This window comes from Homarus americanus, unplaced genomic scaffold, assembly GCF_018991925.1.
Source record: "Homarus americanus isolate GMGI-L3 unplaced genomic scaffold, GMGI_Hamer_2.0 scaffold33468, whole genome shotgun sequence".
Lineage (NCBI taxonomy): Eukaryota > Metazoa > Arthropoda > Malacostraca > Decapoda > Nephropidae > Homarus > Homarus americanus.
In genome coordinates, this window is record NW_024714177.1 from 4,592,862 (window position 1) to 4,619,580 (window position 26,719).

General features: G+C 41.8%; 1 protein-coding gene across 1 annotated transcript in view; it reads right to left on the bottom strand.

The window, feature by feature from the left end:
• Window positions 1–26,719, bottom strand: part of LOC121877348 (parathyroid hormone/parathyroid hormone-related peptide receptor-like) — a 53,689-nt gene that overhangs the window by 16,900 nt on the left and 10,070 nt on the right. The window contains exons 2-8 of the mRNA XM_042383070.1: window positions 17,810–17,969; window positions 13,114–13,668; window positions 12,644–12,778; window positions 5,501–5,592; window positions 3,746–3,878; window positions 2,749–2,905; window positions 1,346–1,479 (exon numbers count right to left, since the gene is read on the bottom strand). Of these exons, the coding sequence (XP_042239004.1) occupies window positions 1,346–1,479; window positions 2,749–2,905; window positions 3,746–3,878; window positions 5,501–5,592; window positions 12,644–12,778; window positions 13,114–13,668; window positions 17,810–17,968 (1,365 nt within the window). The 5' untranslated portion in view covers window position 17,969. The remainder of the gene's footprint in view (window positions 1–1,345; window positions 1,480–2,748; window positions 2,906–3,745; window positions 3,879–5,500; window positions 5,593–12,643; window positions 12,779–13,113; window positions 13,669–17,809; window positions 17,970–26,719) is intronic.

Here is a 26,719-nt window from a genome sequence, read left to right on the forward strand (position 1 = left end):
ATAATAACAACATGTAATTTAAACAGAAAACTAATTATATCAATTTTAATAGCCAATTAAATAGCTTTTTACACCTCGATATCCAAGTAGTAATTAATTATCAAACACAAACTCTTGATCACACGAGTTTTTCACATCACCTGGTTTATATTTTCCTTCCTTCCTTCCCTCACACACAAAGACAATTAAACACACACACACGCACACTTGTATATTATTTGGAATTCGAAACCCATTCCCCAAATATGTAACTGTATATTTTCAGCCTTCTGGCTCCCAAGCTCTTTCAATAAACCGTTAATTATTATTATTATTATTATTACACACACACACACACACACACAAATCCTGACTCTTCTCCAGATATGAGAGAGAGAGAGAGAGAGAGAGAGAGAGAGAGAGAGAGAGAGAGAGAGAGAGAGAGAGAGAGAGAGAGAGAGAGAGAGAGAGAGAGAGAGCATTAGCCTCGAAACACAACCTCTGGACAGTAAAATTGAAACGTGGATGAACAGAAAGCAATTTGGGTTATTCCATTTCTTTCTAACTCAATTTTATCAGCGGTTCGGGGAAGCTGCCGCCGACCACTGTGGTTCTCTGAAGCCTAAATGATGGCAGCCGGTAGAAGGAAATTGAGGTTTTCTTGTAATATTGAAATAGCGCTTTTGGAGGGGATATAATGTGTGTATGTATGTATGTATGTATGTATGAATGTATGTGTATATGTATGTATGTATGTATGTATGTATGTATGTATGTATGTATGTATGTATGTATGTAAGTGCGTGCGTCGAACAACAGAAGGTATGTTGAAATTACAACACTAAAATTCACTTCCATCTCAGTGTAATTCATAAGTACTCAACACCACCAGGTAGGTACTCAACTTCACCAGGTAGGTACTCAACATCACCAGGTAGGTACTCAACATCACCAGGTAGGTACTCAACACCACCAGGTAGGTACTCAACACCACCAGGAAGGTACTCAACATCACCAGGTAGGTACTCAACATCACCAGGTAGGTACTCAACACCACCAGGAAGGTACTCAACATCACCAGGTAGGTACTCAACACCACCAGGTAGGTCATCACAGGTAGGTGCACACACCACCAGGTAGGTACTCAACACCACCAGGTAGGTACTCAACACCACCAGGTAGGCAGCTAGGTACTCAACACCACCAGGTAGGTACTCAACACCACCAGGTAGGTACTCAACATCACCAGGTAGGTACTCAACATCACCAGGTAGGTCGTCAACAACACCAGGTAGGTACTCAACACCACCAGGTAGGTACTCAACACCACCAGGTAGGTACTCAACATCACCAGGTAGGTACTCACCACGATGGAAGTAGATATGGGTCCTCTTATGAACGTCCAAAAGACCCAAGGCCTCTCGTTAGTGAACCAGCAGAGAGTGTTCTCCGCCGTCATCCTCGCCGTCACCCACCCCAGCACCAGCACCAGCGGCAGTCCTGTGACGAGGAGAGAGAATAGAGGTGGTGATGATAATGGTGGTGCATAGAAAAACGGATAGATAAGAGAGGGAGTTGATAAATTCGAGAGAAATGGGGAGATGGGGGCACACACACACACACACACACACACACACACACACACACACACACACACACACACACACACACACACACACACACACACACACACACACACACACACACACACACACACACACACACACACACACTCTTCAACTCAGGGAGGAAAACTTTTAGAAATAAAAATTCTCAAAAGATCTTTTTAATGCGTCATTTATCATAAGTGTCGCTTAAACTGTGAAAGATGACCCTAGTGATGCTGATACGAGGGGAGGGGGGGGGGAGATGGTAGGGGTAGGGGGTCCTGAAAGTGGGGGAGAGATGGTAGGGGGGGTCCTGAAAGGGAGAGATGGTAGGGGAGGGTAGTCCTGAAAGGGGGAAGTAGTCCTGAAAAAGATGGTAGGGGAGAGTCCTGAAAGAGATGGTAGGGGAGGGGTAGTCCTGAAAGGGGGGAGATGGTAGGGGAGGAGGTAGTCCTGAAAGGGAGAGTAGGGGAGGGGGTAGTCCTGAAAGGGGGAGATGGTAGCAGTAAAGGGTGGTAGGGGAGGTAGTCCTGAAAGGGGGAGATGGTAGGGGGGGGGTAGTCCTGAAAGTGGGGAGAGATGGTAGGGGAGGGGGTAGTCCTGAAAGTGGAGGAGGAGGTAATCTGACAGTAACGAGTATTATCTATCTATCTATCTATCTATATATTTCTAAATTTAGGAGTGTTTGGTGGGTTTAAAGTGTGAACGTGGATTTAAAGTGTGTTTTAAGAGATTAGCCTATAATGTTAGTGAAATAGCGATGGATTTACTCTCGAAACAAAAAAATCCTCAAAAAAAAAAAAGATAAACTACTCGATACAGTCAATCAACGTAAAAGGTTTGTTGATGAATTACTTCCTGTGTGCTAGTCTCTCTCTCTCTCTCTCTCTCTGCCCACATACTTATATATTCCCCGTGTTAAAACAATAAAACACAGTAAAAAAAAACACACACACACACAATAAAACATAATAAAACAAGAGTACAGTTTCCCCCAAAGCATTAAAAGGTCATGTGCACAGTGGTCGTCATGCTTACTTTAAACTGGCTGGTCGTATCACTACAACCACCACTCAACACTATACATCACCAACCACAATACCCTCTACAACAATCACCACCCCCCACCACCACGACACCCACTACCACCACCTATACTCACCCCAGCCGAGAACGATGTAGAGAGTAATGGCAGAGTTATCGGTGAACAGAGCCAGGAAGATCAGGTTATGTAGATAGAGTCCTTCCATCAGTATCCAGGCGTAGTTAGCCAAGATGAAATACTGCCACAAGCCCGTAAACAGCCGACAACCCCACGTCTGTCACGGGAGGAGGGGTTAGTACATGTTGGTGATAAGAGTGATAGGGATGGGGAAGTGGTGGGGGTGGGAGGGGGGTGAGAGGGCGTGGGTGGGGGGTATTGGTGGGGTTAGTCTTTTGGGGAGTGTAGGGAGGTGGTTTTAGGGGTTTTTTTTAGGGGGTTTAGGAGGAGGAAGAGGAGGAGGAGTAGATGGAAGAGGAAAAAAGAGGAAGAGAAGGGAAAAGTAAGTGAAGAGAAACAAAAAAGGTCGAGTATGAGGAGAAACAAAAGGTAGAGGAGGAGTAGAAGGAGGAAAATATGGAGGAGGAGGAGGAGGGAAAGAAGGAAAAGATAGAGGAAGAAAAAAGAGTAAGAAAAGGAACAGAGGGAGAAGGGGAAGGAGTTGGTGACATACAATAGGAAAAACACTAAAATATAATGATGTGTTAACATAACCAAAATAAACATTAAAAGGTATGGTAATTAAATTAGGCAAGTTATAGGTAGGTGTGTCTGAGTTACCTGCCATCATCCTACGTTTGTTTCTGTGTTATTGTTGTTGATTCTTTTCTCTCCAGCTACGTAAAAATCTTTCAGTCATTTCTAGACCTGCATCTTCTTTTACCGTATGTATCTCTTTCTTTTAATGTATTGCTTTTTAATTTTAACTCTCTTCTGTGTGTGTGTGTGTGTGTGTGTGTGTGTGTGTGTGTGTGTGTGTGTGTGTGTGTGTGTCACTCTGATGCTACATAACTATCAATTTATCACTGTCATTTTTCTCTTTTCTCTCTCTCTCTCTATTCTTGTCTCTCCACACACACACTATCACCACCCACCACCACCCTGCAGGAAGACTCACCCCGCCATCCAGTAAAGGCTCTGGCGTGAGGAAAAGGTCGTGTTGCTGGTCCCTGGTGAGAGCCCCCACAGCCCGGCAGATGAAGGAGAGGAATAAATGCATATGTAGGGTGTTCCTCGGGCATCGCAAGCGTCTAAGGAGAGGTAAGTCAGGTCAGCTTTAGTCTTGTAATCTCGAATCATATCATTAGAATATTGCAGAAAAATGACACAAAAACATTAATATTGGTTTAAAATTGTTATTGTAGTGTGGAATGATTATATTTTCTTCTTTTCACATAATCAAAGGGTCATTGTAGTCGTCTCCGGGCATAAGGTCAGGTCAGGTCAGGTCAGGTTAGGTAAGGTCAGCGGTTGTGTTAGTATGATTTTTCCTGTTGTAATCTCAAGGCATCGCTAAAACTCTTCAGAAAACAACACGACCACGTTAATATTGGTTTAACTTTGCATTGGTTTTAAATAACTACAAAAATATATATTGTTTTCATATATCTAAAGAGCAATACGGAGAAGATAGATAATACGTTCATAACTCCATCCTAGACTAAACCAGAAACCAACCCGGAACTATACTATAAAATAACACAGCATCATCCTGTCACAATATACACAATATTTTTTTTTTTTAGCTTTCGGGGGACACAGACACACAAAAAAGCTAACATCAGCCGGGAGTTAGATCAACAGCAATAGTGACGGCTTGTCTGTACACTGCTGCATAATCTAACGTACTCCACCGTCACTTAAGGCCCCCGGGTTGGTGCGACGAAGCTCAGGTAATATTAGACTAAGGTTTACACTGCAGGAACACAAGCTTGCCTGGGATTAACTCACTCACACGACGTACAGTATTCTCTAATCTAGTTTAACTGCTTCAAGTTTAGGTCCAATCAGAGGATAGTCATGATTAAACCTGTTGTTGGTAAGTAAAGTTATATCTCATCTCTTTTCTTATCCTATCTACCCTTCTCATCTCATTTCTTCTTCTCCCTTCCTCTCTCCTATTCACTTCTCCTCCCTTCTCACCTCATCTCTTCTACCCATCCCTTCCTCTCCTCTCTTCTCTTATATGTATGATTTATCCATCATTATTGTGTATATTTTCTTCCTTCTATACCATACTATCACAAACAACCTCACTAGGGGTCACTTGTCTGCCTCTGTTTACTGTTCTTTGTTTTCCCTTGTCAGTATAAGTTGTTTGCACTACGTCGTCAAGTAGAGGAAACTCACAATAAGAATAATTTCTGTTTTCTGAGTAAATTTGGGGATTTAAAGTGAAATTAGACGTGACACAATCTTTAAATTAAAAAAAACATAAAATTGAGAGTAATACAACAACGATGACTATTAGTACTACTACTTCTTTTACTACTAATAATAAAAGAATAAATACGAAATAAACTCAAAAGAAGTAAAAAACGCAATAAACTGAAATAAAAAATACTACGAAATAAACTGAAAGAAAAATGCGAAATAAACTAAAATATACGAAAAATAAGAATAAATAAAAATAGGTAAAACGAAATAAACTAAAATAAAGATCGTAATATATAGTCACTGGAGTAAAGCTTTTAATGGACTATTAAAAAATAATTTGGTCGAGTATTAGAATAAATTAGTACTTTGTTTCCTAAGTGTCTAGCGAAAAAAAATGGGTTTAATACAGGAGTTGAGTCACCAGTGCAGCAGTTGAGTCACCAGTACAGCAGTTGCGTCACCAGTCCAAGAGTTGAGTCACCAGTACAGGACTTACTTGATACAGGCGAGTACAGTGAAGGCGACGATCAATGTGGCGAGGGAGACACTGTAGCCGACGTACGACACCACCCTTACTACAGGCAGCCACTGTACGACGCCAGGGAGAGGGAGGGAGAGTGATTAGACACGGATTATTATCTAGGAAGAGTGAGGGAGAGTGGTGAGGGACGCCAGGGAGAGGTAGAGTGATTATAAACTGCTAAGCCTAGTGTGAGTGAGGGAGAGAAGTGAGGGGCTGTAACACGCTAAGAAGAGTGGTGAGAGAGAGAGTGTGTGTGTGTGTGTGTGTGTGTGTGGACGGGGGTAACTATTACAGGTGACAGGTAAGGGTGGGGCCAGGCAGGTGATCAAGGAACCGTGTTAGGGAAAGAGAGAGAGAGGGAGAGAAAGAGAAGGGTAATAAAGGGGAAGTGGCCGTTATCATAAAGAGAGGGGGGAGACAAGGGGAATTGAAGGGGAAGTCGCCATTAAGAGAACGGAAGTCAGAGGGGAAAAAGTGGATTAAAAAGAGGGGAAGTGGGCATTATCGTAAAGAGGAGGAGAATTAAAGGCTTGATAAAGAGGAAAAGTGTCCATTAGCGAAGAGGAAAAAATATAAAAAGCCCCGATAAGGAGGGGAAAAAGTCATTAGCGTTAAGAGGGGGGAGGGGAAAGAGGGTTGGAATTAAAGGCGTAGATGAAGAGAGGAAGTGTACATTAACGTAAATAGGGGGAAGAGATAATAACTTGATAAAGAGGGGAAGTGACCATTAATGGAAAGAGGGGAAGTGATAAACGAAAGAAGAAAATGACTTGATAAAGATGGAAAGTGAAAATTAAAGAAAGGAGAGATATAAAAAGGCTTGATAAAGAGGGGAGGTTAAGTGGGAAAAAGAGATAAATATTTCAAAGGCCTTTTAAGTGTTATGTTAATTATGAAATACATTCAAGACAGAGAGAGAAAGAAAGGGAGAAGAGTGAATATAAGATAAAGGACAGGGGCTAGAGAGAATGGAAGCCAGAGAAAGAAACAGATGAAGAGAGACAAGCTCAGAGAGAGAGAGAGAGAGAGAGAGAGAGAGAGAGAGAGAGAGAGAGAGAGAGAGAGAGAGAGAGAGAGAGAGAGAGAGAGAGAGAGAGAGAGAGAGAGAGAGAGAGAGAGAGAGAGAGAGAGAGAGAGAGAGAGAGAGAGAGAGAGAGAGAGAGAGAGAGAGTCAACACAGTCCTCCAAATACATAACAAGAGAACAACCTAATGTGGATGACTGGGAAAGTTGAAGACCTGGAATAGTCTAAGGATGGTTCGGGAGGGTTTGGAACGGCCTGGGTGCTAAGATGGTTAGGAAGGGTCTGAAGGGGCCTAAGGAGATCTGATGGTTCTGGGGAGGGTCTTTGGAGAGTCTGAAAGGGACTGGGAAGGTCGTATATGAGAGAGGCTGGAAGGTGGAGAGTTTCCCTATATTTACGACTATTGGTGTTTGTTGAAACGAGGGTCAGGCCTGGTGGGTAAGGAGTGAGAGAGATTAGTAGAGAATCTCTCTCTCTATACACACAAACACACACACACACATATATATATATATATATATATATATATATATATATATATATATATATATATATATATATATATATATATATATATATATATATATATATATATACACACACACACCTTTTAGTACCATGAACTTTGTTGAAGCAATACAATAACTACTGTACACATATGTTCCTCTCGTATATTGCAACAGCCAGATGGTGCCTGTACTGACACCTGCCTGAGGTATTTTACACACACACACACACACACACACACACACACACACACTCCTCTCCCTCAATCTGTCACACTCCATCACCTTAACTCTCCCTCCCTCCCCCCCTTAACTCTCCTCCCTCTCCCTACCTTAACTCCCTCCCATCTCCCCACCTTAACTCTCCCCCACCTAGCTCTCCTCCCTCTCCCCTCCTAACTCTCCCTCCCTCCTCCCCCCCCCACCCTGCTCTCCCTCTCCCCACCTTAACTCTCCTCCTCTCCCCACCTTGCTCTCCCTCCCTCTCCCCCACCTTAATTCTCCCTCTCCCCCACCTTGCTTTCTCCTCCTCTCCCCCACCTTAACTCTCCCTCCCTCTCCCCCACCTTAATTCTCCCTCCTGTCACCACGCTGACATCTTCACTATATTCTTCTGACTCTCTCTTTTATCACCATTTATTATTCATTTTCTGGAGAATCACGACATTTGTTTCGCCCGTTCAAAGTCCTCTGATATTGATTGGGCGATAATGATGTGATCTTCCTTATCATCTATATCATCTATCTATCTATTTATTTATCTATCTAGCTATATGTCTGTCTGTTTGTCTATCTATCTGTCTGTCTGTCTGTCTATCTATCTATCTAACTATCTGTGAGTCTCTCTCTCTCTCTCTCTCTCTCTCTCTCTCTCTCTCTCTCTCAGTAAAAGTAATCCACTCTTCAGTATATTTGAACCAATTTCGATAACGAGACCGCCGCCCCATATCAACCATTCGACTAAACACTATTAACCTTTATGGGCCAATAGTCATATCCCTTTATGACTCCCGCCTCATAATATCAGGGTGGCTCAGTAAAATGTATACACAAAGCCTAATAGAAATTTCCCGTAAAGTTTGTGTGAATGTTTGGTAATTACAGCAACATTGTCCTTACCTGTGGGAGACCATCATCCATCAACAGGTGAGGACAATGTTGGTATTAGACTATAAATTTTTGGGATCTGATTCTGTATGGTTGTCTGTGTACAATTTTCTGAGACATCCTGTATTATGGTCATTCATTATATAGATCAGGTATGATTGCAAGGTAAAGATATATGAGAGGTATTTTTATGATTTGATTACCGTTTTGGGGTGCCATTTTAAGATCACGTGAAGATTAGATATCGCGGTTCATTTTTGAAGATGACACAACGTTGTAAATAGCCCCACGGTGTTGCAAAGAATAACACAGTGTTGCAAAGAATAACACAGTGTTGCAAGGAATGACGTACTGTTGCAAAGAATGACGCAGTATTTTACTATATACAAAAATACACCCCCTGAATATTGGCCCTGGAGGAAACGAGTCATATGAGACGGGGATCCAGGAAGGGAGATGATGTATGGAACTGATAAAGGGAGAGTGAAGAAAGGAGATGATGTATGGAACAGAAAAAAGTGAGATTATGGGTAGGATGATACAACAAGGGAGAGGATTCGTGAAACAGTAAAAAAGGAGGATGCAGAAAGGAAGAAAATGTATGGAACAGAAAAAAAATCGCGACTAAGGAAGGAAGAGGATATACAGAACAGAAAAAAGAGTGAGGCGGATTGGTACTGAGATAGGGGATGGGTGGGTTGGTTAAGGATGGTACCATTATGTTTCCTCTCTCACCATACGATGAGTAAGAATGGGTTAGGGTGAGGGAGAGCGGGGGATAATGAGATCTCTTTTATTATGATGAGAGAGAGAGAGAGAGAGAGAGAGAGAGAGAGAGAGAGAGAGTGTGAATCTCCATTACAAGGGTTCGACACCTCTTGAATACTGACATGAAAAACATGGAAGTGCAATTTCCATTTTTATATACCGTATATATATATATATATATATATATATATATATATATATATATATATATATATATATATATATATATATATATATATATATATATAGAAATATGTGAGTGACCGTGTTCATGAGTAACTGTATATGAGTGAGTATTTATAAGTGGCAGCTTGTATGAGTGACAGTTTATGAGTGACTTTATGAGTGACCATGTACCGTGTATGAGTGATTGTTTATGAGTAACCGAGATTGAATCTTTCGACAAAATTAAATATTTATCCCAGTTATTATTATTATTATTACTATTATTATTATTATTACTATTATTATCAGTAGTAGTAGTAGTATTAATTAATAGGAGTAGTAGTAGAAATAGGTTAGGTTAGGTTAGATTAGGTTAAAAACGATAGGCAAGGCAGCAAGCCAACACAAATCTGATGATGGATAGGGGATGGAAGGACGTCAGGAGAATAGTGTGCGTGGGAGGACGAAAAACTGCGAAGAGGATTTAAAAAGATGGATGACAATAAGAATGATAAAGCGAAAGAATAGGAAGGAAGACGAGAATAAACAGGGAGACGAGAATGAGAGATAATGGTTTAATTTCTGAATATGGATGAACTTGAAGAGAATTTCTGAGGACAAAAGCTGAGGAGGAAAACAGTGAGAGGGGGTATAAACAGAGAGAGAGAGAGAGAGAGAGAGAGAGAGAGAGAGAGAGATAAAAGAGACAGACAGACAGAAAACAGACACATACAAAACTGAGCCAGAGATAGAGGAATGATACTCGGTACATTCCTCGAGAGACAGACAGACAGATAGACAAAGAGACAAAGAGATACAGACAAACACAAACAGAGTGGCACAGAGAGATGAAAGACACGTGGGTAATTTCCAAGAAACAAACTAACTTTTTAAAACACATTAGCCAGGAATAAACTCACGGGTATATAGCTATCAGCCCTGAGTTACCAAGACTCCCCCTTTGACTCTGTTAGAGCTAAACCTTTTACCTGGTTTATGAGGAAGAGGCGATAAAGGTCTTGTGTCCCTGATATTACCTTTTTATTCATATAGGATACAGGGAGGGAGGGGGAGGAGGAGGAAGAGAGAGGGAGGACGGAGGGAAGGAAGGAAGGGAGAGGATGAAGGAAGGAAGGAGCAAGGGGGAGTGAAGAGAGAAGGAGGAGGTGGAGTTGTTCTGGTGTTAGTATGGTTGGTCGTGGGAGGGAGGAAAAGAAGGAAGGAAAGAACAGTTGGAGGGAGGGAGAGAGGAAGGAAAGGAGGTAAGGAAGGGGGATGATGAGATGGAGGAAAGGAAAAATAAAGGGAAGGAAAAGAAGGAGGGTAGAACAAAGGAAAAGAGGGAAGGACAGAGGAAGAGGGAGATACAGGGTAGGATGGAAGAGATGGAAAGGAGGATGAAAGGGAGGGAAAGAAGGACGGACGGGAAAGAAAGAGGAAGGGAGGGAAAGAAGAAGGAAGGGCGGGAAATAAGGGGGAAGGGAGGGGGGGAAGGAGGAAATTACAGTGGACAAGAGAGATAGAGGGTAGGAAGGAAGGAAGGCAAAGAAGGAGGAAGGGAGGGAAAGGAGGGAGGTAGGTAGGACTTATCTCAAAGGTAAACTACGCATCCTGGCCCTGACTAAGCTCAAGGGTAAACAACAGCATCTAGTTTACTTCACTTTTCTCTATGTTAATTTACTCAGCGTCTTAATTTTCCTGTTTATTCAGTCTTAAGCCGTAAAAGAACCTGAAAGGCTTTATTTTTGTGGTATTAGTGAAGTCGTGGTGTGGTGTAGAGAGAGAGAGAGACAAACACACACACACACACACACACACACACACACACACACACACACACACACACACGCACACACACACACACACACACACACACACACACAACATATTTAGCTCATTACAAAACGATCTACTAAACAACGAAATACATTAACATTTAAATTACCAAATAAATTGAATTCGCAGTCGTTCGTGGAGTAAAAAGGAGTGATGAGGATGGGGGCGGGGGGTGACGGAAGGGGATGAGGAGGGGAGGCAGAAAAGTAGGAAGGGAGAGAAGAATAGGGCGGTGGAGAGGGTTAAGGAGGGGAGGGGAAGAAGGATGAAATGAGGGAAACGAAAAAGAGGAGAGGAAACAAGAAGGAAGAGGGAGATGGAGAGTAAGACGAGAGAAAGAGGAGGGGAGGAGGGAAAGGGAAAGCAAAAAGGGAAGGGGAGAGGAAAAAGAATAGAGAAAGATGTCTTTTTTAGCATTTACATATAGATGAAAATGGAAAAAAATGCAGGGGTGGGGAGGTGATATGTATGTGTATGTGTGTGTGTGTGTGTGTGTGTGTGTGTGTGTGTGTTAAATTTAAGTCTCCGTTGACACAAGCAATAGTTAGTGAAACGCGGCATCTTGGTACCGTAGAGTTTCAGCTCCACCAAATATATTCGCTCGACAACCAAATTCTTCTTCGCCAAATATATTCCCTTAATCACTAATTTCCTCCTCTACGTTCCATCAAATCGCCACATCACGGCGTAAGGTTTCTCCCTATTTCACGTAATTGGATTTGAACAAAACTCTGAGAATAAAAGGGATTAATTACACTTTCTTTCTGGTGGAGTTGAATTAATTTGGTTCAGAGTCGGTTTGACAGAGAGCAACAAATCATCTTGTTGATAATTGACATGGTGATCAATATTTTTTTTATTTTCCCTCGCCGTGAATTAATCCGACCTGCGTATGTCTCTCTCTCTCTCTCTCTCTCTCTCTCTCTCTCTCTCTCCATCTTTCTTACGCTTTGTCTTTTCAACTCCGTTTGTGATTATACTTGTATTTTTCATTAGAGCGACACAGAGAGATAAAGATACAAAGAGAAGGTGGGAGAGAGACTACATAGAATGAGAAAGAGACAGAAGATGGAGAGCAGTTGGGATGTGTAAAATTCTATATACTCTTGATTCACTAAAATGTAATTTGTCATGGGATACATGGAGAGAGAGAGAGAGAGAGAGAGATCTGAGCATCCAAGACTCCCGAAATAATGACATTTACCCTTTTAACACGACCTAAGAGGGACCTGACCCACACAAAATTAACGCCCCGAGGTCGACTGCTAAATATGTTACTACGCTCTTAATGATTCAAGGAAAAAAGGCTGAATATTTCCCTCTCTTTGCAAGGCCAGTGACAAAAAGAAAAAAAAGGCTGATATGGTGACGGATATGTAGTGAAGGTCTCTCTAGCACAGAGACTTCAAAGTACACTAGTACTAGTGTACTTTGAAGTCTGGGGATAATTTCATTTTACTCAAAAAAATTTTTGGGTAATACCCAAAAAAAGTTCCCCGACCCTTGCGAGTGTAGCAGGTGGATGACTGGACATGCACTGGTGGGAGGGTATGTTTTGTCATAGGGATAGGAAGGAGGGTAGGACATGAGCTGGTGGCAGGAAATGTGTTGTCAGGAGGATAGGTAAATGGAAATGTGCTGGTGGAGGAGTGGTAGGGAAGGAAGGAAGGAAGGAAGGACACGAAACTATTGAAGAGGGGGAGAACTTACCCTATAGAGGGTCATATTGACACTCTCGGCCACAACATAGGTGGGGGAGCACAAGGTGTAGTTGGTCCAGGAACTGTTCCCTCCGTCAAGCCGGAACCAAGTGCCCTGTGAGGTACAGTACCGGGACGCCTGGCTCTGTCCATCACATATAATATACATATAATTCCACGAGGTATACATATACATACAATTGACGATGTATTAAATAATATACATAGAACAAGTCCACGATATACATATACTATACATATACACAAGAAAATACAATGTGGATCTGGTCATACATATAATTCAACGAGGTATACATATACATGCATACGAAGTCAGGCTAGGCTAGATTAATTTAGGTTGGGTTAGATTGAGTTAGGTTAGGTTAGATTAGCTTAGGTTAAGTTATGTTGTCAGGATGAATTAGATTAGGTTAGGTTAGGTTAAAAACGCTCATGGATTCAGGTGTTGTAGGTTCTTACCCCATGTGGGAAGCCCTGGACGTAGGACGGACACGGGATAGTGACCAGTGTGTCCGGAGGTGTCCGTGGCCAGCAGTACACGTCGTCGAACGTCGTCGGACAGTAGGCGACCACAGACCCATCTTCCTTTAAGCTCTGATTACCATTTTCTCTAACAACCTGCTTTCCGATTTCTTTTAGGCTCTGGTTTCCATTTTTTCTAATGCCCTGGTTTCCATTTTTTCTAATGCCCTGGTTTCCATTTTCTCTGATGACCTGAATCCCATTTTCTATATTGATTTGATTCTCATTTTCTCTACCCGTAATTTCGTTTTCTTTAGCATCATCGATGTTCTCTGTTCGCTCATCTGAAGTTCTCGTCCTGGGTTTGGTGTTGTTTTCGACGACTCTGTACTCTTCTGCATCATCGTAGGCGGCATCTATCCCCTCATTTGTGTCCCTCACCATCTCACCTGTCCTCATCTGCTTCAAAAACCTCCTCTCCTCCCTCATCTTCACCTCACAGTCCTCCCTCATGACCTCCAACACTGCCATCTGTGCCTCCAACGACTCTGGCTGGAATGGAAGAGATATTTGACCTTTAACTTGGCTTGAATTATCAGAAGGGGGCGGTGAGTTTGTTGTTGTTGTTTGTGTTTTTATTTGTGTATCGTAGTTTATGGGGACGTAAATCACAACGAGATGGTTACTGATGATCAATAATTATGGCTGAGAGAGACAGACAGACAAATAGAGAGAGAGGGGAACAAAGAACACAAAGAAAGACACAGAGAATAGACATATAGACACATAGAGCAGAGAGAAAGATAGAAAAACAGACAAAACATCATCAAAGTCAAACAACTTCAAAACATAAAACCTCTTTGATGTTTACAGTGAGAGGTGATAATACTCATCCTCCACCTAAGTGAAAGCCTCGTCCTGTAGTGACCCAGATGTAAAAACACCTTTCTTATGTAGCGAAAAAAATCCCTCTACGTTAGGTTAGGTTAGGGTCCCAATTTCAACATGACTTGAGAGATTAATGTTCTTTGGCACAGATAACAATAACAGTTGGCACGGGTATTGTTATGTCCAGGATTATTGGTGGTGAGGCACAGTTGCTCTCTCTCTCTCTCTCTCTCTCTCTCTCTCTCTCTCTCTCTCTCTCTCTCTCTCATTCTTCCCAAACTCCTCTCTACTTAGTTCTACTCCACACACACACACACACACACACACCCCTAATACTATAACACCGTGTGGAGGTGAGCCCAGAAACCATTATTGGCACCATTATTGGCACTATTAAGCCGACAGTGGCACCAGGACGTGACACTCTATACACTTTTATATTTATGACGTAACACCTTCCACCCAGCGTGCCTCTCTTGTTACCGACTTGCTCATTATCGTACAGTATCGCCACCTTATCGTACATCGGACTTATGGCTCTTAGTAATAGTGTATTATCGTACATCGGGACCAATGGGTCTCAGATGATAACGCATTATTGTACATCGGGAACCCAAGTCGCAGCTAATAACACTTCATCGCACATCGGGGAAAATCTGTTTTACCCGATACCAGATTATCGTACACCTGCAATATGAGTCACAACTGACAGCATATTATCGTACATCGGAAAGATGAGTCTCAGCTCCTAACACATTATCGTACATCGGGCTTTCGGGTCTCAATACGTGGCCTCCATTGGCTGAGGTCAAACAGGACTCAAAGTACATAGTTGTGTGTGTGTGTGTGTGTGTGTGTGTGTGTGTGTGTGTGTGTGTGTGTGCATTATGCAACTACCTATGTGTAGAGGTAAACAAAAATAATGCAACTGTTAGTTTATGGTTAAAAATCATCATAAATATGGATTAGGAGAAAACATTAAAACTTCTAAATATACTTACAAGCAAACTGAATCTAAAAACTCCATACTTATTCAATAATATAGAAATGTAGTCACACACACACACACACGCACACACACACACACACAAAACACACACGCACACACACACGCACACACACACGCACACACACACACACACACGATGATGGCTCGACATGAATAAATTATTAATCACTATTGCACAAACTACACCTTCACTCACTCACTTAATATCCCTCACTAATGGTGTTTGTTTGACCCAAAAGTTAATACCATATTAAGGTTTAAAATCAATGAGATATTGTGAACATTAGTGTTACTCTGTGATACCCCTCTCTCTCTCTCTCTCTCTCTCTCTCTCTCTCTCTCTCACACACACACACACACACACACACACACACTTGTTGCAACACGTTAAGACAATCTTTTGAACATATCTAAAGAGAGTCACATATTTGAACACTATAAAACTGAACATCTGTATTTGAAACATGTGAACATGAATACCTAATTTACTCTCAAGATACGAGAGATACACACACACATACACCGAAAGACAGACAGACAGACAAGAAACACGAAAGATAAAAAAATAAAAATAAACACACCTGTCCATTGGCTCTCATAAGTGAGCATTGGAACAACCAGATGTATGAGTATAGAGCTCAATGTGTTCAAGAGCCCTGATGAGAGATGATATCTGGGACGGGAGGAAATTGGAGTGTCGTGTTATGAGTCTCACTGCCAGACAACCAGGTACTTGATGCCTGTTTGGTGCTGGTAATGTAAAGATGGTATGTGTGTGTGTGTGTGTGTGTGTGTGTGTGTGTGTGTGTGTGTGTGGGGGGGGGGTGGGGGTGTGTGTGTGTGTGTGTGGGGGGGGTGTGTGTGTGTGGGGTGTGTGTGTGTGTGTGTGTGTGTGTGTGTGTGTCATTGTTTTAGCAGTGTTAAGCTGGTGTGTGATTCTCTTTCATAGTTGTGGTTTTATGCGAGGTGGGCTGTATACTCTCTCTCTCTCTCTCTCTCTCTCTCTCTCTCTCTCTCTCTCTCTCTCTCTCTCTCTCTCTCTCTCTCTCTCTCTCTCTCTCTCTCTCTCTCTCTCTCTCTCTCTCTCTGTACTACACGACTAATAAAGAGAATCCTAATAAGTAAAACAGTAAAAGTGGGTCACATAGGCCTGGCGGACCACGAAGGACAGTGTGGGTATAACACGGTAAAGTTCCCCAACCGTAAAGTCAGGTAACCATTGGCACTTGGGTGAACTGTACAGGGAATGCCTCCGCCCTGAACCAGAGATCAGCCCTCAAATTTGTATTTACTAATTAGATACAAATTATTCTTTAAAATCTACAAACCAAATAGAATTAAAATTATTAACAGGTGAATTTTAACCTTAATAACAACAGGTAGAATCTAAAAATACAAAAACAATTATGAATAATTTCTCAATATATACTAGCCGGAAATTATAAGCATCATTACCATAAAAACGTAAATGGTTGGTATAATTATTGGAGACGGCGGAGATAGGGGAAAATTAAGGGTAATTAACAAACTAGGGTGAAGAGTGACCTAGAAGCTATATTTGATAAGGAGTGTAAGTGAGAGGTGGTGCTGGCTAAGCTGACTCTCTCTCATTCTCTCCTAGGAAAGTGAAATTCTGGACCCAAATTTCTTCACCGCCATAAAACTTGTAAGTAAAGCCACCGTCTTTACCCTCTCTCTTTATTTATTTCTTATTGCTCTCTTTAATCACTTGTTTCTTTACCTCTCGTTTATATATTTTCTGGTGAAACACAAGCGCACACACACACACACGGCTTCCTTTCTGTCCTCAATCTTTCATTCCTTCCTACATCCTTCCATCCCTTCTTTCCTCATCCCTTCTTTCCTCATCCCTTCTTTCCTCATTCCTTCCTCCTCAATAATTATTTACAACGTTCCTTCCCCCATTTAATCTCTATCAATTTTCCTTCCAATCATTCCTTCTCTATCAAACAATCTCATTTATCACCCTCTCCCCTTTCTCGCATCATTCATTATCGTTTTATCTTCAGCTTAACTTCTCGTCTGTAAATCATTTTTGTGTTTATCTATCTATATATTTATCTATCTATCCTTCACGATTATATTTCCTTCTATCTCTTATCATCTATAATCCACCTATCATTCATGAACAAATGATTACGTTCAACCATCTATTACAGGTAAAAAAAAAAATCCATTATCATCCTGTAATTAAGCGAGCATTATAAATACCTTTCAGTGATACATCCTTGGGAAAAAAAATACCACGTATCAATTTACATATCCTTTTATAAATCCTTAAAGGTATCCAGGTTCAAGAGAGACTCCCACGCGAGAACAAAATCCTATTACTCACTGTAGAATGCTGGTCAGGTGTGAGACTAAGGCACCTGGGGATGTCTTATAGAGACGGACCTTTCATGTTGGTCTTTTGGGAGTACATCAAGGAGGAGATTTCTCTTCAGGATCTCCAGTTTATGTCAAGAGACTATCTAGAGGGGTTGGGGTGAGGTAGGTCTTATGTTCAACCCCGTAAGAAGAGACTTTGGCCACGAATGGGAGAATGAAGTTATGGAAGTTCGGCCTACATTCTGACTATGTATTATTATTATTATTATTAATAGTAGTAGTAGTAGTAGTAGTAGTAGGAGTAGTAGTCCCTCTCGTCTCACCTGTACTTATACTTCTAGACGTCACCTGTGCATAATTAATAAACAAACCAGCTAATTAATCCCCAACAAGTCGATGAAGAATAACTTAATTCTCTGAGCCCTCGAACACACGCTAGCAACTTACGTTCTTAAAGTGGGCGTTGATGTGATGGTTGGGTGAAACAGATGGGTGGTGGGCGTGGATGGTGGGCGTGTCGGGTGGGTCGTAGGCGTGGGTGGTAGGGCCGTGGAGACTTATCAGGAAAGCCAGCCACCACAAGGGGGAGCCACCCATCATCATCATCCTGGTGGGGAAGAAAGACAGATAACTTGTTAATTGTTTTGTTTTATTCTCTCTCTCTCTCTCTCTCTCTCTCTCTCTCTCTCTCTCTCTCTCTTTCTCTCTGGTCATGTGTGTGTGTGTGTGTGTGTGAGTGTGTGTGTGTGTCATTGATAACGCCAGCATTTACATTTAACTCCTGATGCGTTAATTTAAAATAGCCACGAGAACACTGACTGCTGTCATTCCCGGACGTAACAATAATATACACTCATAACAGAATCCTTTTACTCACCATTAAGTTAAGTATCACTCGGCTTCTCTCAGCTATTTATTGTCCATTAAGAAACAAAAAAGACTTACAAAAATGACTAGGAAAGAAAGAATAATAAAGTGGGAAACTAAGGAAAAACTATAGAAAACATCAACAATATTACCCAAGGATCACATAAGGTACAGTAGTCTCCCCTCAGGTGTTATGTTAATGAGGTTTTTCACTATTGTGTTTAATGAATAGAAATGTAGGAACCTCTCTCTCTCTCTCTCTCTCTCTTAAATTTTAGTGCCAATTGTTTTCATTTTTCTCTATCTGTTTCATTTCTCTCAATTTTCTCTATCTATCAATCTACATATCTCTTTTTCTGTCTCATATACTGTCTATCAACCAATGTCTATCATCTACTGTCTATCACCCGCTATCTATCAACCACTGTCTATCTATCACCGTCTATCTCATATTTTCTGTCCCCCATTTTTAACTCAAACTTTTCCATCCACGTTTTCGGCTTTGTCTTTCAATTTTGTTAATTATTGTTGTGTTTCTTTTCTTCTTCTTTCTTCACGTATCTCCGTTTTCTTTGATGATTTTTTATTATTTTATTTTTATTATTTAATGTTGTGATTATTCGTGTTATTTTATCTTCCTCTCCGTCTCTGTTTTCCTATTTCGTATATTTATTTTTCTCCAAGGATGAAAGAGGAAGCACACAGCAAGAGCCAGTAAGTTAACATTATATTAAAGCGTTTTGGTGAGCCGCCTCTTCCTCTTACACCATCCTGAGATAAAAAAAAACAAAATGTAATGTATAACGTGTATCGCTTTTGTATACACGAGCCAAAATTACCACGTAGGAGAAAAATATTATATTGTTTAGGTAAGAATGACGAAAAAAAACAAAAAAAAACATTGAATTATGATTTTTGTTAGTTTAGTAAAAAAAAAAAAGGATGTTTGGGAAATGGCAGCCAGTGTGCCGAATTATATTTACTAGATACCGCTATGTGTTGTACAGCAGTATTACCAGGTTGGGAAAAAAAAATTACAGTGTTCTTGGGTATTTTTTACTCCCCTTTACACTCGGGGAAAGAATGAGAGTGAAGAAATAAACTTAAATAAACACTGCATTAGGGTTATTTTGCTCGTTTGGTAAAAGTGTTTGGAATCAGGTTGCCAGATGCCCTTATATAACTTAGGTTGTAAATTTCCTTAGTGTCACGGAGATCGCACATTTCAGACACATCAGGGAATTACATGAGGTAGAGAGGAACTTGTGCTTGGAAGGAATTGCGTGAGGTAGAGAGGAACTTGTGCTTGGAAGGAATTACGTGAGGTAGAGAGGAACTTGTGCTTGGAAGGAATTGCATGAGGTAGAGAGGAACTTGTGCTTGGAAGGAATTGCGTGAGGTAGAGAGGAACTTGTGCTTGGAAGGAATTACGTGAGGTAGAGAGGAACTTGTGCTTGGAAGGAATTGCGTGAGGTAGAGAGGAACTTGTGCTTGGAAGGAATTACGTGAGGTAGAGGAACTTGTGCTTGGAAGGAATTACATGAGGTAGAGAGGAACTTGTGCTTGGAAGGAATTGCGTGAGGTAGAGAGGAACTTATGCTTGGAAGGAATTGCATGAGGTACATTTCGTGATAAAGTAGAACACACACACAAGCGACACACGACAGCAGGGCTCCCGGGAAAGTTAGTTGCAGTAATGAAAAAGTAATGCATGGAGGGAGTTAAAATTCCCTATCACGAAACACAGCTAGCGAATGATCTGCTGGCGAATACACCCATCATTTAGCTCTCTCCCTCCCAGCACTCCCAAGCCAGCGACTTCCCGGGAACTCATTTGCTTATACATACACGTGCGCTAATGCTAACAGAAAGCTATCGAAGTTCCATCTGGTCTGCCATCAAAAAGTCTCCTTGGACCTACTGCCATCAAAAAGTCTTCTTGGACCTACTGATTACTCGAACTGGAGGTATTCCTTTACGATCTATGCGTTATTTGTGTCGCGTCGCCCTCTGGTAAAGATGGAAGATGCAGGAACAAACAACACTCCAGAAAATCTGTGCGTTAAGCGAATGAACAGCATACGGTAAGCGGGTACTAACTGTACTGGATACCTAACACAGAGGTCTTCCCCAAGTGTGACCAGAAACCTAGGATGTATCTCGTATGAACCACAACAGTCAGACCCCCGATGGCGGCGTCGTCAAAGTGGTGCCGTAACGTAGGATACAAGTTGGCTTGAACAAATACAGGGTGTCTCAGAAGAAAGATATAGTAAAACTGACATGTATATTTTGTTGGATATCGCGAGAATACAGAACAAAGGCAACATTATCCTGATTTCTTACTGTGTGGAGTCTCCCACAAATGAGGACAATGATGCTGTGTTAATACAGATACGCAAGCGATCTTCAAGAAAATTTGTAAGGTAGTGTGTATAGAGCCATTTTGAAACACCCTGTATTGTTACACTTAAGAGGAAAAATTACGGTGTTACACTGAAAAAAAAAAAAACTGTGATCAGCTTTAGGAGACGAGGTTATCGTCGTGGAGGTTAAAGGTAGGTGAGATATTCTCCGAGTCGTTAATATTGGGATAACGACGTGACGGTACCCACAGTGTGCCAAGCAAACTGACACATTAATATTATCTGAGGGATGCAGGACACCAAGCTGAGGCCTTTACCTACACAGGGGTTTAATTAATCCAATTATATTAAAGGATGAATCCCAACCCCTCATACATTTCCAACTAATTAAATTATTAGAGGTATATTGAGGTAATTATTCCCCAGAAAATAAACACGTCTTATTAAGCTCTTCTGAAGGTGGGAAAAAACAAAAAAACACAAGGATATTCATTGAAAGTAAAATAAATCATAAATTGCCATAAATATTCACAAACAAGGATCAACCCACGTGGAAAATTATTCAGTCAGTCGGTAAGGAAACGTGGTCACTTGGCTGAGTAATGCAGTAAAAAAAATATATATTATATTGATAACTGGATGTGATTAAGATGTATTAGGGAGTCAGCGTTAATGTGTGTGTGTGTGTGTGTGTGTGTGTGTGTGTGTGTATGTGTTTGTGTGTGTGTGTGTGTGTTTGTGTGTGTTTGGGGCGACACTGTCAATATAAACACTTCAAACAGACACACAGACAGAGACACAGATAGACTTATAGACAGGCACACAGATAGACAGGTGCCAATGTTCGTCCATCGCCTAGCGTACCATCCTCAGCTACTCACCTGTACCTGATTGGCCTCACCTTATACGGCTTGAGTGATAGAGGACTCCTGACTCGCCTGTCCCTACCTGGCGATGACAGGCGATAATATAAGGTGTGATAGGTGAAGTGTGACTTGTCATATTCCTACTGATGCTACCTGAGTGATTTTTACATACATACATACATACATACATTTGGGTAATTTGGTATATAAAAACACAAAAATAAATAAAAAATATCATTAAAAACTAGACTAACGACATCATTTACTCTGCATCTAATCTAACATAACAATATTCTTAAATCTGAGGAAATGTCTAACTAACTGGTTGCATGTGAGTTTATTCAGCCATTTTCATAATCTCCAACAATAAAGACAACTTAATGTGCATGTTTCCCAGTTTAATGACAAGAGATGATTTATTACAAAGGCTTACGTAAGTTAAGTCAATTTTCCTGCTATCGAGGTATTAATAGACTCAAGGGATTAACTATCTGATAATCTATCACTAATCTATTTCTTAATCTATCGGCGTTTACGGGGCATGTTGGTGTACCGGTTTCATCACATCGCCACCAGAGGGCAGCACTTGGAGCAACGACAGCTGCATAACAACAACTGTACCAGTAACGACAGCTGCGTCAACAACAGGGATGATTAGGCTAAGCACTTATGGTACAATACATTAATCTCCAGTTGTCATCTTTGCTGTCGAATGATCCAGCTGTCATGAGGTGAACAAACTTAAAATCAAACAAAGAACGCATACCAGAATACAAACAATACTAAAAAAAATCCCATGCAAACAAGAACAAAGAGCTTTCGTGCGTTTTTGTAATTTTTTTTTTTAGACAGCAGCAGACATCCCACGTAAACAGACGTATTATAGAGGAAACAAACTTGGGGACATTTGTGTTTCTTGCTGTTTACAGAGAAAGAGACAGCCCACGTCATCACAGAATCAGTTAGCAATCACCGAACGTCCCTGGAAGCCTGGCAACTCAAACAAACTGAATAACAAAAGCAAACAATAATCGTATTACTGAAGACAAACGCAAAGGCTTCTTCACTTACACACAGATGACTTTACGTATTGGATAAACATGGCCTTTACCGAGACGATGTACCTTTAGAGACGTCGCCGATATGGTCAGTCATTTTGTGGGCCAATGATCTTCAGATTTCACCCTTGGCTATCCCTATGAAAGGTTATCCACGCCCACATCTTGGCCCTCATAATTCTGGGCTTTTTTTGAGCGATGACAGACACTTGAACAGACTAAGTCATAATAAATGTTTTAACTTTCATGCAAAGGGTAAAGTATAAGCCACAGTAAGTATAACCTGGGAAAAAAAATGACAACTCGGTGTGGTGAAGCCCGCGTCCAAGCCATCAAATATTTACATCCGCTACACAAAGCCCGGCAGTATACGGCTTTACACTCCATCCAACGTTTACTATAAACTTATAAAAAAAGGGGGAGAGAGAAAGAGAGACGCTTCCAGTGTACTACGTTGGAGAGAAAGGAAGGAGAGTGAGAGACAGGGGCGCTCCAAGTGTAGTGTAGTGGAGAGAGAGAGAGAGAGAGAGAGAGAGAGAGAGAGAGAGAGAGAGAGAGAGAGAGAGAGAGAGAGAGAGAGAGAGAGAGGCTTTCAGTATACTGTGTTGGAGAGAAAGGAAGGAGAGGAGAGACAGGGCGGCCCAAGTGTAGTGTAGTGGAGAGGAGAGAGAGGAGAGAGAGAGAGAGAGAGAGAGACCCTTTCAGCATACTGTGTTGAAAGAGAAAGGAAAGAGAGGAGAGACAGAGGCGCCCAAGTGTAGTGCAGGAGAGAGAGAGAGAGAGAGAGAGAGAGAGAGACGCTTTCAGTATACTGTGTTGGAGAGAAAAGGAAGGAGAGTGAGACAGGGGGGCGCTCCAAGTGTAGTGTAGTGTACTGGAGAGAGAGAGAGAGAGAGAGAGAGAGAGAGAGAGAAAGCTTTCAGTGACAATTGTGCTGGAGGAGAAAGGAAGGAGAGTGAGAGACAAAGTGCCCCAAGTGTAGTGTAGTGGAGAGAGAGAGAGAGAGAGAGAGAGAGAGAGAGAGAGAGAGAGAGAGACGCTTTCAGCATAACAAGTTGAGAGAAAGGAAGGAGGAGAGACAGGGGCGCTCCAAGTGTAGTATAGTGTACTGGAGAGAGAGAGAGAGAGAGAGAGAGAGAGAGAGAGAGAGAGAGAGAGAGAGAGAGAGAGAGAGACGCTTAGTATACTGTGTTGGAGAGAAAGGAAGGAGAGTGAGAGACAGGGGCGCTCCAAGTGTAGTGGGTAGTGTACTGGAGAGAGAGAGAGAGAGAGAGAGAGAGAGGAGAGAGAGAGAGAGAGAGAGAGAGAGAGAGAGAGAGAGAGAGAGAGAGAGAGAGAGAGAGACGCTTTCAGTATACTGTGTTGGAAAGAGAGGCTCTGCCAGTGTGCTGTGTTGGAGAGAGACAAACATACAGAAAGACAGTAACAGAATAGACAGACAGACAGACAGACCAACAAAGAGGCGAACTATATCCTGCAATCATTTTTCACATCCCAGGTGACCAGAGAGAGGCACCAGGGATCGTACGTGGTAGAGAAGGGGGGGGGGTGGAGGGAGAGGGGAGGGAGGGAGAGAAAGGTAGAGAACGGACATGACGGCTCTGACATATTCCTCCCTTGTGTTCAAATACTGTCGCTTAGGTGTGTGTGTGTGTGTGTGTGTGTGTGTAAGAGACAGAAAGACAGAGAAGGAAAGACAGATGAACAGAGAGAGAGGGAGATATTGATAGAGAATAAAAGGCGCGGCACATCATGTAAGTGTTTGACGTCAGTAGCGACCTTTTTGAGTCTCTCTCTCTCTCTCTCTCTCTCTCTCTCTCTCTCTCAACTCACGTCAGCTGATGCCTCTTCTCTACCATTCGACCTCTCCTACCCTCAAGACAAACACGATCTCAGGGCCATCTTATTATATACATACACAGCCTATGTCTTAAGTATAAACATCGTAACTATTTCCATTCTAAATTTATCAGAACATGCATACATACATACATACATACATACATACATGCATACATACATACATACATGCATACATTAAGGTCTTTCTGTTTATAAGTTATGCCAGAAAAGATGTAGTTAGTCAGTCATGCAATCATCAGTCAGTTATTCAATTCAATAGTTGGTCAGTCAGTCGATCACACACACACACACACACACACACACACACACACACACACACACACACACACACACACACACACACACACACACACACACACACACACACACACACACATGGAGACAGCTGCCAGCCCGGTCTGTCGGGCTCTCCCCTCCCCAATCTCCTCCTTCCCATCTGGATTTATCAACATCCTCACACCAACAGTACAGTGCAAAGATTGACGATCAACCCACAATTGATATACAAAAGTGGCAATTTTAACTCGAAGGAAAAGCACAAAAACACAGCAATACTGAGTGTGGCTGGACCTGACCTAACCTGACCTGACCTCACGGCTTCACCTGACCTAACCTGAAGGATGGAGCACACCTGCATTGCCCCAAGCTACTGTCCTGGCCACACACCTGCCCAACCGCATCCAGCCCATACGAGCACGAACTGATTGCTACAAGAACAGCCCAGTCCCAACCATTGTAAAAATTATCAACACCTAATTATTATATGTCATATTTGTATCACTTATGTTACTTGTACATCATTTGTAAATCAAGAGACCCATTCCCCAATTATGTAATTGTATATTTTCAGTCTTCCGGCTGCCATGCTCTTTCAATAAACCGTTAATTATTATTATTATTATTATTACACACACACACACACACACACACGGCCCCGGAAGCTCTACTCACGGGACCTCTCCAGCTTATAATAATAAATCAAACAATAGGGGAATAATATTTTATATTTACCTGTGTGTGTGTGTGTGTGTGTGTGTGTGTGTGTGTGTGTGTGTGTGTATGACTACTGACCTGACTGCCCTGTGGTGCTGTGGTGATTGCTAAAGCGATTATAACCTTGAGAGAAAGAGAGAGGCAGGAGGAGGAGTATGAGAGAACGAAGTTGAGAACCAGAAGGAAAACGAGTGAGAGAAAGAGAGAAGAGAGATTCAGAAAGAGATAGAGGAGAGAGAGAGAGAGAGAGAGAGAGAGAGAGAGAGAGAGAGAGAGAGAGAGAGAGAGAGAGAGAGAGAGAGAGATGAATGGAGTGTTTTGGTGTGATGTTATGTTCAGCCTTATTTTCCATTGGACCCTCTGAACCATAACTATGCACGGGTAACTACATTAAACATTTTCTATAATATTTTCTGTCTCGGACTGTTTCGTAATTTTCCTCAAATAACAATTAGCAAATAATTTAATTTTTCGTAGAGATGATAAAGGGAGAGAGAGAGAATAAATAAAAGAGAGGAAGAAAATATCAGACAATAAATAAAAGTGAAAATATGGAGAATATGAAAAAAACAAAGTGAAAAATTGTAAGGGACAAGTAAAGAAAAATTCTCTCTCTCTCTCTCTCTCAATATCTCACCCGAGGCATGAGAGGGTGACCTCACTTTGTGTGTGTGTGTGGGCGGGAGTGGAGGGTGGAGGGGGGGGGAAGCGTGGAGGTGGCTTTTACACAAAACGAGTTGAAAATGGATCCATATGACTTCCTAACCTGTACTGGGGGAGGGGGGAGGATGGGGGGGGTGGTGAGAGGGGGGTAAGGATCAGAAAGGGTAAAAGGGACTGGCAAGACCCCAAGAAAGAATAGGTGGAAGAATGCTGGAAGAAAGACAGTAAGAACGTAAAATTGAGGACGAGAAGAAGGATTGTAAGAACATTTAATGCAAGGACTGTAAGAATGGCTGGACGAGGAGAAGATAAAGTGGTCGGATTTCAAGTTCCATTGTCTCGTTAATATTGAGATTGTCGGTATTTAATTGTGTACCATGAAGAGGGTGATGTGTTATGCTCCGGGGGGTGATAGTGTTGTGTTTAATGGGGTGATGGTGATAAAAGTTATGCCTTGGGGGTGAGAAAAGGTGTTTAATGGGGGTGTTGGTGGTGATGTGTGTTGGCGTTCCAAAGGGATAGTGTTGTGTTTAATGGGGGATATGTGTTATGCTCCAGGGGGTGATAGTGTTGTGTTTAATGGGGTGATGGTGATGTGTTATGCTCCGGAGGTGATAGTGTTGTGTTTAATGGGGTGATGGTGATCTGTTGCGCTCCGGGAGGTGATAGTGTTGTGTTTAA